The sequence below is a fragment of the Panthera tigris genome, chromosome B1 (genome assembly GCF_018350195.1).
Source record: "Panthera tigris isolate Pti1 chromosome B1, P.tigris_Pti1_mat1.1, whole genome shotgun sequence".
Lineage (NCBI taxonomy): Eukaryota > Metazoa > Chordata > Mammalia > Carnivora > Felidae > Panthera > Panthera tigris.
In genome coordinates this window covers 25,198,058-25,210,998 of record NC_056663.1, presented here as the reverse complement: position 1 = coordinate 25,210,998, position 12,941 = coordinate 25,198,058, and the positions used below count along the sequence as shown (strand labels likewise).

At 40.6% G+C, this 12,941-nt stretch overlaps 1 protein-coding gene across 32 annotated transcripts in view; it reads right to left on the bottom strand.

Annotated features, from left to right (window-relative positions):
- DLC1 (DLC1 Rho GTPase activating protein) overlaps window positions 1-12,941 on the bottom strand; it is a 560,457-nt gene that overhangs the window by 178,426 nt on the left and 369,090 nt on the right. For 2 of the 32 annotated variants that reach the window (XM_042983089.1, XM_042983090.1), the window contains exon 1: window positions 9,762-9,952. The exons of 29 other annotated variants lie outside the window; for them this stretch is intronic. In XM_042983089.1, the coding sequence (XP_042839023.1) occupies window positions 9,762-9,900 (139 nt within the window). In that variant the 5' untranslated portion in view covers window positions 9,901-9,952. Of the gene's footprint in view, window positions 1-5,902; window positions 6,053-9,761; window positions 9,953-12,941 lie in introns of those variants that run through there. One more of the 32 variants, XM_042983092.1, reaches the window with a different exon arrangement.

Below are 12,941 nucleotides of genomic sequence, written 5' to 3'. Positions count from 1 at the left end.
TAGCGAAAAAGTGATAGCCATGACTTTCTAATTCTTTTCATGTTTATTTTTGAGAGAAAGAATGCACACACACGTGCATGCATGCACAAGCAGTGAAGGGGCCCACAGAGAGGAGGACAGAGGATCCCAAGCAGGCTCTGCACTGACAGCAACGAACCCTATATGGGGCTCGAACACATGAACCGAGAGATCATGACCTGAGCTGACGTCGGATGATCAACCGACTGAGACACCCAGGTGTCCTGATAATTATGACTTTAAAAGGTAGTTGTGTCAAGGAAATTTTAATGTAAATATAATGTTCACTCGAGTGCAAATGAGCATGAGTCTAACACCGTACAGAAAAGCAAGTGGTGATAAAACAGTGTGGATATCCTATTGTTATAATACATTTGGACCAGAGGTGAATTGATGCTGCAGAGAGGAGACAGGGAGAGAGGGAGGGAAGGGCAGTACTGATTGGTCAGCAAATACCTTATGGTACCTGTCGAATCAGGCCTTAGAATCTTGTTTTCTCTGTAGGTCACTTTTTCCTGCCAAATAGACTCTAGACTACTGAAATTCAGACACAGTTATTACCTTTGCGTCTTTTCTACCTCCTAGCATTCTGTCTATCACATAGTCCGGGCACAACCAATATTAGCTAATTTGTAGTTTAATAAAAGATTATTCCCATCCAGTACAAAACCCCTCTTTGTTACTCTTTGCATCAGTGGATGGATGTTTTGTCTGCCTTCTTGACTGTTCAGTGTCTGAACCATGTCCCATACTTTCTCTTTCTCTAAGCCTCTTATTTGAAAGTGAAACATTCATTCTTAAGAACTTTCCTGCTTTCTTTCATCCTTCAGCCTCTCTACCTGGTCACACTGAGAAACTGAAATTAACTAGATTCTTTGGAATTACTAGTAAAATCACCCCTAAGAGAAAATGAGGCCACGATACATGAACATATTGTCATTATTCAAAATATGCTTTAATTACAAATGTGAAAGCTAATAAAAGCAGTATTCATGTAAATTCTTATATTCTTTGGTAATTTTCTCATGGATTTCATTAATAACTCACTGAATAGGTGATCATTAATTTTCAAACTACTCAAAAGCACTCTAGGATGTCACTGATCCAAAATGGACTAGAATTTTTAAAGATCATCTTCTATATGGAGCTTCGCTATAATTATCTATTTAATCATTGAATTCTATTTCCTTAACTATTTTTATTGCTTAGCTAACATAATTTTGGTTACTGGTAACATTTAATAATATAATAACTATGTTACATTTTTAATACAACCCACCCATCATTATTTTTCTTTTCCTTTAAAAATGCAATATGGATATCTCAACTTATGATGGAAATTCATCAAATTATGATGGAAAAAAGAAGACGTCCTGGTTTCCAGTTCAACTCCCTAAGAAATTCTGTGGAATCACAGAAGACTTGCAATAGTCAATTTCAGTTCTACAGCCCACATATTTTGAAATCTGAGAGTGATCTCCGCCATAAATTGAGATATTTAAAGTACAACTTCCAATTTTCATTCTGATTTCTGAGTCACAAGAGCACCCTATTTTAGCCAGTGACATATTTTATACTTTAGGATACTTAAACTTTGGAAAACATCAGCATATCATCTTCAAAAAATGATTAAAGTTATCGCTCCATGACATTTTGGAAGTACAATCTTTGTACTCATGTCCCGTCCCTCCCACTCATGCTTCCCCTCTCTATCTTCAGCATTTTGTAAGACGCAGTTTGTACTCTGAAAACAATAAATCCATCAAGCAGATTTTTAAAAGCTGCATATGCTTTTTCTGATACTGTCCCTTACCAGTGTGTCTTCCCTCATCTCCCTGAGAATCAGTGGTTTAAAGAACAAATCAGTGATGAGTTTTAGACCGCCCTCAGTGTTTAAGAGACACTGTTTATTCTTCCTCACCAGTGGAGTTCACTTTCCCATGTAGGGCCCCTCTCGAGTTCAAAGGTAGAATTCAGGTGTCATATTCATGGCTGGCAGGCAACAGTGCATCTGTCCTATTGTCAACCATTACCTCGCACAGTGTTTTGCATACAATGGGCTCTCAATAAATATTTGTGAGATTAGTTGGTAATGACTGATAGATTTGGGTGTTTCTGAGTTCTGTGCATGGATACTCACTAACAGATTTTTAAGGTAATGCCAAAAAAATACTTAAATGGGAATAAAAATAGTAGCATATACCTCTCTGGATTATTTTCAAGATTAAGTAAGACAATGCCTTTAGAGCTCTCAGCCTAGGTGGTTGTTCACAAGCAACAGGGAAAGAGCACAGGAGGATCAATGCAAACTCCTCTCATCATCATACACAAATAATTCCAGCATGTGCTTCCTGGATGGTATATCATCTTTGTTCAAGAATGACAGGTTACAGAAGACACACAGATGGCCAAAAGGTACATGAAAAGATGCTCAACGTCACTAATCATCAGGGAAATGCAAATCAAAACCACAATGAGGTATCACCTCACACCTGTTAGAATGGCTGGTCTCAAAAAGAGAAGAAATAACAAGTGTTAGTTAGGATGTGGAGAAAAGGGAATCTTCCTGCATTGTTGGTGGGATGTAAATTGGTGCAGTCACTGTAGTATACATATGGAGGTTCCTCAAAAAATTAAAAATAGAAATATTATATGATCCCATAATTCCACAACAGGGTGTTTACCCAAAGAAAATGAAAACACTAATTTGAAAAGACATGCACTCTTAGGATTGCTACAACATTATTTACAAAAGCCAAGATATAGAAGCAATCCAAGTGTCCATCCATACTTGAATGGATAAAGAAAATGTGGTGTATATATATATATATATATATATATATATATACATATAATATGTATATATATATACACACACATACACATATATTATACATATATACATACATATATATATATAAATGTGTATATTCATATATATAATGGAATATTACTCAGTCATAAAAAAGGATAAGATCTCGCCTTTTACAACAATATGGATGAATCTAGGGTATAATGCTAAGTGAAATAAGTCAGAGAAAGACAGATACCATATGATTTCTCTTATATGTAGAATAAAAAAAACCCATAACAAATGAATAAACAAAAAATAGAAACAGACCCATAAATACAGAGGCCAATTTGATGGTTGCCAGATGGCTGGAGGCAGGGTGATGAGCAAAATGTGTGAAGGGGAGTGGGAGATACAGGCTTCCAGTTACGGAATGAATAAGTCATGGGGAGAAAAGGTACAGCATAGGGAATATAGCCAGTGGTATTGTAATAGTGTTGTATGGTGACAGAGGGTAGCTACACTTGTGGGGAGCACAGCCTAACAAAAAGAGTTGTTGAATAACTATGTTGTACACCTAAAACTAATGTAACATTGTGTGCAACTAGGCTTCAATAAAAAAAAAGAACGATAACTATTAAAAGCAAGTGACTATAATCAGAGATTGAAAAACGTATACAATGACAAGTTTAACTTCAAACTATACCTTAATAATTCCTCTGGAATAGAGAGAGCTTCCAGTAAAATGTTCTTTTAAATAAAGTTTTGGTTTTATGATATAGCTTCAGATCCTTAAGCATACCTGTAACTAAATAATATATCCCTTCTACCATGCCTTTGACTTTGGGCACATTTTGTTATTATAGTTATAAGGACCTTTGGCAAAATACTCAGACAGCTTATACATACTATTTTAAATGAAGAAAGTTGCAGAAGTTTTGCTCCAGGAAGGGAGGTGGCCCAAATATCCCTTTCAAGCGGCAGCCTTGACATTTAGCATACTTTTTCCCATTCCACAGCTGCGCCACGTGCTTGAAACCCCAGCCTGCTCGTGCTGGTGCTCTATTCCATGTTTGGCTCCATCTATATAGCAATTTTCAAAGCAGGTTCCAACTTGCTTGGGAAGACTTTCAGATATTGTATATGTTGCCCGACAAAGCCATGCAAGGAGTGATTTCTTCATCAGTGTGCAAAAACAATTATTCTCAAGTCATTCCATTTTGCAATTCAGCAAGATCTGCACAGAAGTCATCGTTAGATTTTTCGTTTTTGTTTTTGTTTTTTTCTTCCAGACGTAAGGAAATAAAGTCCACTTGCCATTGACATTTTACCTTTCATTTTATATTTTTGGACTGGTTGAACTATTTTTGCCCAAAAGGCTTAGACAAATTATAGTGATGTCATGCTAGCAGGCTGAAACTTCAAAGGACATAGGGCATGGGGAAAAGGGAAGTCGGGTTATAACAACCAAACTGATAGAGTTTCACTCTGGCTTCGCTATATGCCAGTGACTCCTCTAAGCACTCTACACAGTGGCTCATTTAATCTTTGAAACAATTTTATGACATAAGTACTATGACCATCCTCTTTATATTGGTAAGAAACAGACTGACTTGCCCAAAGCTATCCAGTGCAAGAGCCAGGATTCAAACCCAGAAGTCTGATGTCAGAGCAAGCTCTCTGAGCCAATATATTAGGTTTTCTCTCATCAGAGCCGACCTTGACATCAACATGCTCCTCTTTTATTGGAATAGTAATATCTAATTTAATAGATACATGCTGCATCTACCCTCCAGAAATGTGACAGGGTCTCATGAAGCACCATTAATGATTGTCTCTCCAACCCTTTAAAACGTTAACATAGCGTTGCATGCATCCAGGGAAGTCTTTGTTTACTAGAGGAACCTGCATATTTTGAAGCATACATCACTCTTGGTTAAAAGGCATTAAATATGCCCTTACTTGCTTTCCTCTGTGAACCAATGAGCAGAAGACAGTTCACAGGAGTCAGTGTTTGTGGTTTCCCATCATGGGAAATGGGCCAGAATTCCTGAAGCCCCATTGAATTGGGAGCCAATGTACTACAGAGCACGTCAGACTTTCATTTTGCTAGTGAATTGGAGACCTAGTCAGGTGAAATGTAAAACTCTATTTCACAAAAGATAGAAGATACTGAACAGTCAACAGAATCCCCCAGGGGATCCAACCTCATGTTGAATTTATTCTACGTCCATTGAACCTCACTTGGATTGAGATTTTCCTAAATTTTCCTGGGGAAAAGGGGGGGACAGAGGATCTGAAGCAGGCTCTGCACTGACAGCAGAGTCCGATGCTAGGCTCGAACCCACAAACCATGAGGTCGTGCATGACCTGAGCCAAAATCGGATGCTCAACTGACTGAACCACCCAGGTGCCCTATATTGAATACTTTTTAAATAATCAGTGTGATTTACGCTATGTGAGCTGTTCTTACCTTATTAGATGCCGTGAAATAAAGGCCAATTTATTTAATTTCTTTTTGGTCTATTTCTCCATTCCACTTTGCAAACCGATGAAGTTACGTGCATGTGTGTCATCTGGGTTTTTCTTTTAGCTTCCCTATCTCTTTCTAGTCTGAATATTAGTGTCTTTTATTTTTCCTTAGAGGCAGTCTTATTGGCACATCAGTCCAAACTTGTTTGCGGAGTTTGTCGAATATACATCAAGGAATTCCAGCCATCTCATGTATGAGAGCCCAGCATTTCAGTCTAGGAGAATTTTTGACTGGAAGTACTTGGAAGCTGAAGGGAGGATATGGTAGGGATTCTTAATTCAGGGTCTAAGGGTAGAACAGGACATCCATTAACTTGGATGAGGAAAATTTTCATTTTTATTTTCACAAAACTGTAACTGGAATTTGGCATTTCTTCCAATTATGAATGTTGACCAACTGTCACCTCCCCCTGCCTCGCACACAATGTCATTAGCTGTCCCTGTGACTTTGTCCCCAATAGAAACCAGACTTTTCCATATCACATTACAGTTGGTGCAGCTATCACAAAATATCATTTACACTCATTCCTACCCTAGAGTTTTGGGAGTTATCACACTCACCCCAGATCACACACGATTGTGGTTTTGTGCAATCGACTTCCACAGATGTTCGCATGACATCGTTGCTGGCCCCATTCAGCCACCAAACAGTAGAGTTAAAAGTTTGCACATTGCCGACCCAGATGTGGATTTTGCTCCCCAGTATTCTATCTATAATGTTTGGTGACAAGGAGATGAATCAGAGACTACTACACAGTTTAATGGTCTTTTTCTAACTAACGATAACAATCTGCACACTGGTATCTTTAAGAAACATTTAATTTATATTTACTTCCCTATATTTTAAACATCTTCATCTATGATACAATTCATTCGTTTTCTATTACCACACAACAATTTTGTGTTTGGAATACCTTGATAACTATATTTTACTATAAATGATTTCCTTCATAATTCTACGTGTTTTATTTATACACCAAAAAATACCATTCTGAGATGTGATCTGCAGGCTTCACTAGATGCAAAAAAGACCCGTTGGCACAAAAAATACGAAGAAGCCCTATTTGAAAGGATTAAGGGGCAGCAGATCTTCAGGAATGAAATACACCACAAAGGCACGAAGTCTGGGTGCCCAACAGGAGGGAGGAGGCAGTACAGGCGCCAAGAGGACACGTAAGAGTTTATGGCGGATGCACAATTCATCCAGAGAAGGGCTGTCTACTCTCGCCATCACCACTGTTAACCTCAAAGTTGTAATTCCCTGAAAAGTAGACACCATCCTCTGCTTTCAGGAAAGAGACTGTGTACCTGTGAGCTTGGTGGTAGAGGGAACAGGAGTAAGAGAAACCCTGTGGGTTGTGGTTGGGCAGAAAAAGGCAATTCCATGTGAAGGAGGATGCGATTAAGACGGTGTGTTCCATCACCCCTTACGGCTTGAAGGTCTTTTCCCAGCAACGATTCTGTATTTTGTTTACATAGGGACAGGGATCCTTAAAAATAACAGGCAGAATCCCTGTTTTATATATAAGGATTTTAAGGCAAGGAAACGTAAATGATGGTTTTCATACACAGGACATCATTTGGGAGAGTAGAACTAGGAACTGTTAAGTTATATCGAGTGTGCATATTTGTGTGTCAGAGAGACAGAGAGACAGAGGGAGATACATGCACACAGAGACGGGGAGATACACACATGCACACACACACACAGAGGGAGATACACACACACACACACACACACACACACACACACACACACACATACACACGAGACAGAGAGATTGATTGACTGATTGACTGAGAGAGAAAATACCCAACGAGGAACCTTAAAACTTTGTCCCATGGCCAAACACTTTAAATCTCTGGAAGAAATTGAAACCTCCGATTACTTTTTGAGAAACTTGATGAACGTAATCAAAGTAATGATCATCATGAAAATAACATTTCAGGTAGTATTAAAAGAAGCATTTTCTTCAGAGGCTTCGAAACCTTGTTTACATGACACTTCATTAATTTCACAACATAAAGTGAAGCAGGAGATCTGGACTTTCTACTTCCCTCCATTCTGCAGCAGAGGGCAAAGTGGTATGATACACAGTAGAGATTGTATCTGGTGTTTAGAGAAGTGACTTTTTGTGGATAATTGACAAGTATTATTTAGCCTTTGGTCAGTGGGAAGGTTGGGTGCAGAGGAGAAGTTTGAGGGGAACAAGAGAAGTAAGTGCTCTTGAGGTTTGGATGTGCCCCAAATCAGTCTCCATCCGACAAACATTGATTGAGCCATGATCCATGCGCCAAGCACAGGGGAGGCATGAAAAGGGCCAAGTCCCCAGTAATCAGTCAGTTGTGGTAGCCAAAATTCTTTCTTTTCAAGTATAGTACCTGGATTTGCTACTGTGCAAACTGCCTAAGAGGTCAATATATATCAAAAAAAAAAAAAAAAAAAGAAAAGAAAAAGAAAAACTATGCAACATAAAGAATTTCTTTCTTGGGTGGACACAGACAGCTAAAGTCCCGTTTGCTGTTAGAGCTGTGAAATGCTTAATTTTCCCCACATATAAAAAGTAACCATTTTTCTTTAAGTGGCTATTTTTCTTTAAGATGCTCCATTTTTGGCCACATAGAGACTCTGTGTGTGTGTGTGTGTGTATACACACATAGGCAAATACACACACACACACACACACACACACACAGAGACGAATGACAAGACAGAGGCAGCAACTTTCCAGGGATAATATCCTTATTCTAGGAGGCCAATAGCTGTCAAAAACCTCATCATTTATGAAAATATAAGGGGAAGCAGGAATGTTTGATTTAGTCTTACTCTCAAAACACCAAACCACAAGATATTTTTGTGATACCTTTAGTAAGACATTGTTTGTGGAACCTTTCCATTTGTGACAATGGCTTCGTCAAATAAGACAACAATGAAGGAAACACTTTTGCTTTGAAAGGGCCAACCAATTATAGTTGTAGACTTTATACTCCTATATCTTAGTTCTTACACTTCCTCTAGCCAATTGCAAACTGTTATCACCAGATAACACAGCTTAAAAAAAAACTTATTGGAATGTTGGGTTTCTTAAAGGTTTTATTTTTCTAAAGCCATAATAAAATGGTTACATTTAAAATCTTTTGCTAAAGATTTATCCTAAAGCCATCATAAAATGGTTACATTTAAAATCTTTTGCTAAAGATTTATCCTAAAGCCATCATAAAATGGTTAAATTTAAAATCTTTTGCTCTCTCTCTCTCTTACTTTCTGATTAGACTTGACATTGTTTACTCTGTCCTATACTGGGCAATATTATCTGGTTTAACAAGGAGAAAGATTTTCACGAGCATTTAGGACAAGCTTACAGCCTATAAGGGGATATAACTAGCATGTTATCTTCATAATCTGTCTTATCACAATCACCAACCTTAAATTTCCCCTCTTCAAGTCATGTCAGGGCTATTAGGTGAAAGCCAAATGACCTTTTGCCAGTAACACACAGCACAGAAATCTGTTGACACTTGGAGGCCACTTGTAATATTGTTAACAATTCAGAACTTCATACGGATATGAAAAACAACTGGATTAACCAAAAAGGTTAAGATGATATCATTTCTGACCCACTCACATAGATGATATCAATACAGAGACTTACAGAGCAAACAACATGGAGCCATGAAACAGGACTAGGATACCTTTCCTGAATTCAGGAAGATTATTTTATTGCAAAATGCTATATCAATTCGTATTCTTAATACCAGGATCAGGCAGAAGTTCCTGTTTCTTTAGTGTACCCCTTAAAACACAGTCTGCCATTTGGCTGGTGTCACATGAGCCCAAGTACGTTTGAATTGCACCACTGTATTTGTGTTTTATTATATTTCAAACGCCTGCCTCCAGCATACCTGACACCCGCTTGGAACTCAGAGCAGCTCCAGGCTGCCAGAGGAAATACCAGCAGGCTCTCACAGGGCAGGGCAGATTACTCCACTGACACACAGCCCTTCCAGGCCCCTCTCTTGCAGGGACCAGGCCACCTCGGGCCAGACCAGCCCCACGGCGGACCCCCACCAGCACAGCAGAGCTCCGTGCTTCTGCCTGAAGCTGCTCATCACGACTGCTTTGCTGACACTCAAAACGACCTTGCTTCTCTTTCCAAGGTTAAAAGAAACCCCCCCCCCACACCTCTCATAAAACCTTATCTAGAAATAATCAGACCAGAAACCAGAGAGGCATTAGAGAAAAAAACATCCCAGAAATGCTAAATACCAGAGCAAGGGAGATGGAAATCATTGCCACGGCAGGGAGGAACTTTATCCAGCCGATGAGATCATTAATTATCCGAGTTAATATCTGCGTCCGTGTATGGAACTGTTTTCCTTTTAATACCTCTCATCCCACCCTCCCCCATTCGCCCCTCACCTGCCAGCCTTCTGTCTCTGGTGTTTTTCCAAATGACATCCAGGGCTCTAGCCGTGGAGTCTCGGATGTGATCGCTAAAGGACCTCCGGAGAGGGGCTCTCAGGGGCCGAGCCATCACGTGGGCCTCGGGGTCCCCCATCCACCCGCCAGGGACTTCAGCGCAGCCCTGGCGTCGCGACCATGCCGCTCTCCTCCCGCCGGTGTCCTCCGGCGGCTGCGGACCGTCGCTGCGCGGGGCGGCCGGGCTGCGTGCGCGCCGGGCCCGGGGGCGAGCCGCCGGCGAGCCCTGCGCCCTCAGGATCCCGGCATTGCGGCTCGCACTGCGGCCCGGGAAGCGCCGACTGCAGGCGGCCTCCTGGACCGCCGCCAAGCGCGCGCGGCTGCCACATCTGGAAAGGCTTACAAATGAGCCAGCGACACGCTCGCGCAGCGCCCGGGCTGCCTTCGTGGCTATCTAGATGATTCTGGCTTCCTGTGTAATCCAATAACTTGACTTGGTACATGCTCGGCCGTTCGTCTATTCAATAACTTGAATAGACGTCTCCTTCCCGGGCAATCCAGGTAACCTTGCACTTGTGAAGGGGAAGGCAGAGCAGGAGGCAAAAAAGCGAGGGAAGGAGGGGGGGGGGGGGTGGCAGGTAGAGGTCTCTTCAACTTCCAGTAAATTCTCATTCACATTTGCATTTGATGGACTCGCTGTGTTTTACTAAGTCAAGGTTTTCGATGAGGCCGTTTATGACAGAGAAAGGTCAACCTTTAGCTGTGGGTTTGGGAAGGAAAATATGGCTGTCATCGGCATCCTACACATCAGTCTGGATTCTCTAGGAAATGGATACCTGAGTTTTAAAGGAAACATTAATCATCTCCTCATACCTCCCCTCTAACTATGCTTCTACTTACATTAGGTGGTTTCATCATATCATTCTAGGTTTTGCCTCTCAATAGGGTTCAACTGTCCCCTGGTTTTGAGAATCTTTTGGTTCCAAATGAGCAAACTTCATAATTATAATTGCACATCAAAAACTCTCCCCCAAAGAATAAAAAAAGTGCCAAGCACCATGAAATCAAAATATGGGCCAAATGTTTCTTTGACAAGATACGTTTTTGAGTTTCTGAAATCTATTTCTTTCCAATGAATTTGGCCGATTCTCTGCTTTTTAATGCAGTATTAATCCTCTCTTTTCTCACTATCCCCTAAATGCCATCTTTTAACTTTCAAGGTTTGGCATGGAGGCTTACTATTGGCATCACATAGTATCTAAGGGCCAGTTCATAACCTTTGCAAAATTAGATAATGCTGTAAAAGCACTTTGTAAATTGCAAGGTACCATGTGAATGCTAATTATTATCATAATTATTTTTATATGAAATCATTTTCAGCCCACACTGATCTCCTGAGTCTCCAGATTTCTACAGCATGCATCCTCTTTCTCATCAACTTTGACAACTTAATTATACAAGGGACGATAATTACAATAGTGTGATTGTGCTTACTAGTTATAACACTTGTACCACTACTTATTAGCAACCCACGAGTTTTCAATCATATTGTTCCCAAATTGTTAAAGCTTATGAGTCTCTCCAACTGAGAATGTGCATGTCAGTAGATATTGTCTTCTTTGCCTTATCATTGGGCTGGACATAGATGAGGAGGCAACAAGTGCTAATTGCTGTTATGTAGACCTCTGTCCCTGTGGGGGGTCAATTCCGAGAGAAAATTCTCCATTAAAAAAATCTCAAAAAATCTGATTGCCCAATACATGGCTCGATTTTAAAACAAAGTACCCTGGGGGCGCCTGGGTGGCTCAGTCGGTTAAGCGGCCGACTTCGGCTCAGGTCATGATCTCACGGTCAGTGAGTTCGAGCCCCGCGTCGGGCTCTGTGCCGACAGCTCAGAGCCTGGAGCCTGTTTCAGATTCTGTGTCTCCCTCTCTCTGACCCTCCCCTGTTCATGCTCTGTCTCTCTCTGTCTCAAAAAGAAACAAACGTTAAAAAAATTAAAAAATAAATAAATAAAACAAAGTACCCAAAGTCTGTGTGTGTGTGTGCGCGTGCGAGCGCGCACGTATTTGTTTCTCCTTCAAAGAGGTCTGAGCACTGTGAAACAGGTTGACTCATTTTCTGGTCAGGCTGAACAAGGCAGATCTGTTTGTAGATGAATATTATGAAGTAACCATAGGACAACTAGTGAGCCACACTCTATGCCAGGCATGGGAAAGTTGAGGATGAATAAGATGTCAACTCTGTCTTTGAGGAGAAATCACACTGACCACAAATAATTTTAAAATAGTGTCATAAGTTCTAAGATAGACGCATGTACAAAGCATACAGGAGCAAAAAGAAGGAAAGGTAGCTTAGATTCCCAATTACTCGTAAGTACTGACCTCACCTAAATTTCCAGGATGGATTTACAGCATGCAACCATTCCTAGCATGAATATCAACCACGGATTGTATGAGTTATGCAAAGTGACAGAGTGTAATGAAATTGAAGTCTTTCTACACCTAAACACAGAAAGGGAAAAGGGAGCAACAAAGGGAAACGGCATTAATTGAGTACCTATGATGTACCAAAACCTCTTCTAGCACTGTAGATAGATAGACCTCCATGGACACAGACCCTTATAGGTCTTATTATCTCCTCCTCAGAGATGAGGAAATTGGAGGGCAGAGAAAGAGATTTGAGAAAGGTCAGGTAGTAACTGGCAGATCCAGGATTCACACCCAGAGCTGTCTGCGTCCAAAGCTCATTAGCTTCCCAATCAACTTGATTGTTCATAAATTAATGACAGTGATGACAATGACCCATTAGTGTTTATCTAGGGTTAGCTGATACCAAGCTGTGGGCCAAAGCTCTTTAATCTTAGCTAAATAAAATCACCACAGGGTCCATGGTGTGGAAGAAGCCTGAGTCTCAGATGAGTTTTAGAAGATCCCACCTATGAAAATTGAAGGGCAGTGAGCAAGAGAACCAAGGCCTGGTCAACACATATTGCTTAATGATAGGGCGCTCAGGTCTGATCTCCAAGGTGTTCCAGAATACCCTCCTTCTTCTCTGTGACCCTCTCTTTCAAAGACAATAATACTAGTATTTCGCTGAAGCGCATCTCAGCAGGTATTGAAAAAGCCTACTTATTTTAAGCACAGGTTCCATTAGGTAGAACAGTCCATGGACCTAACC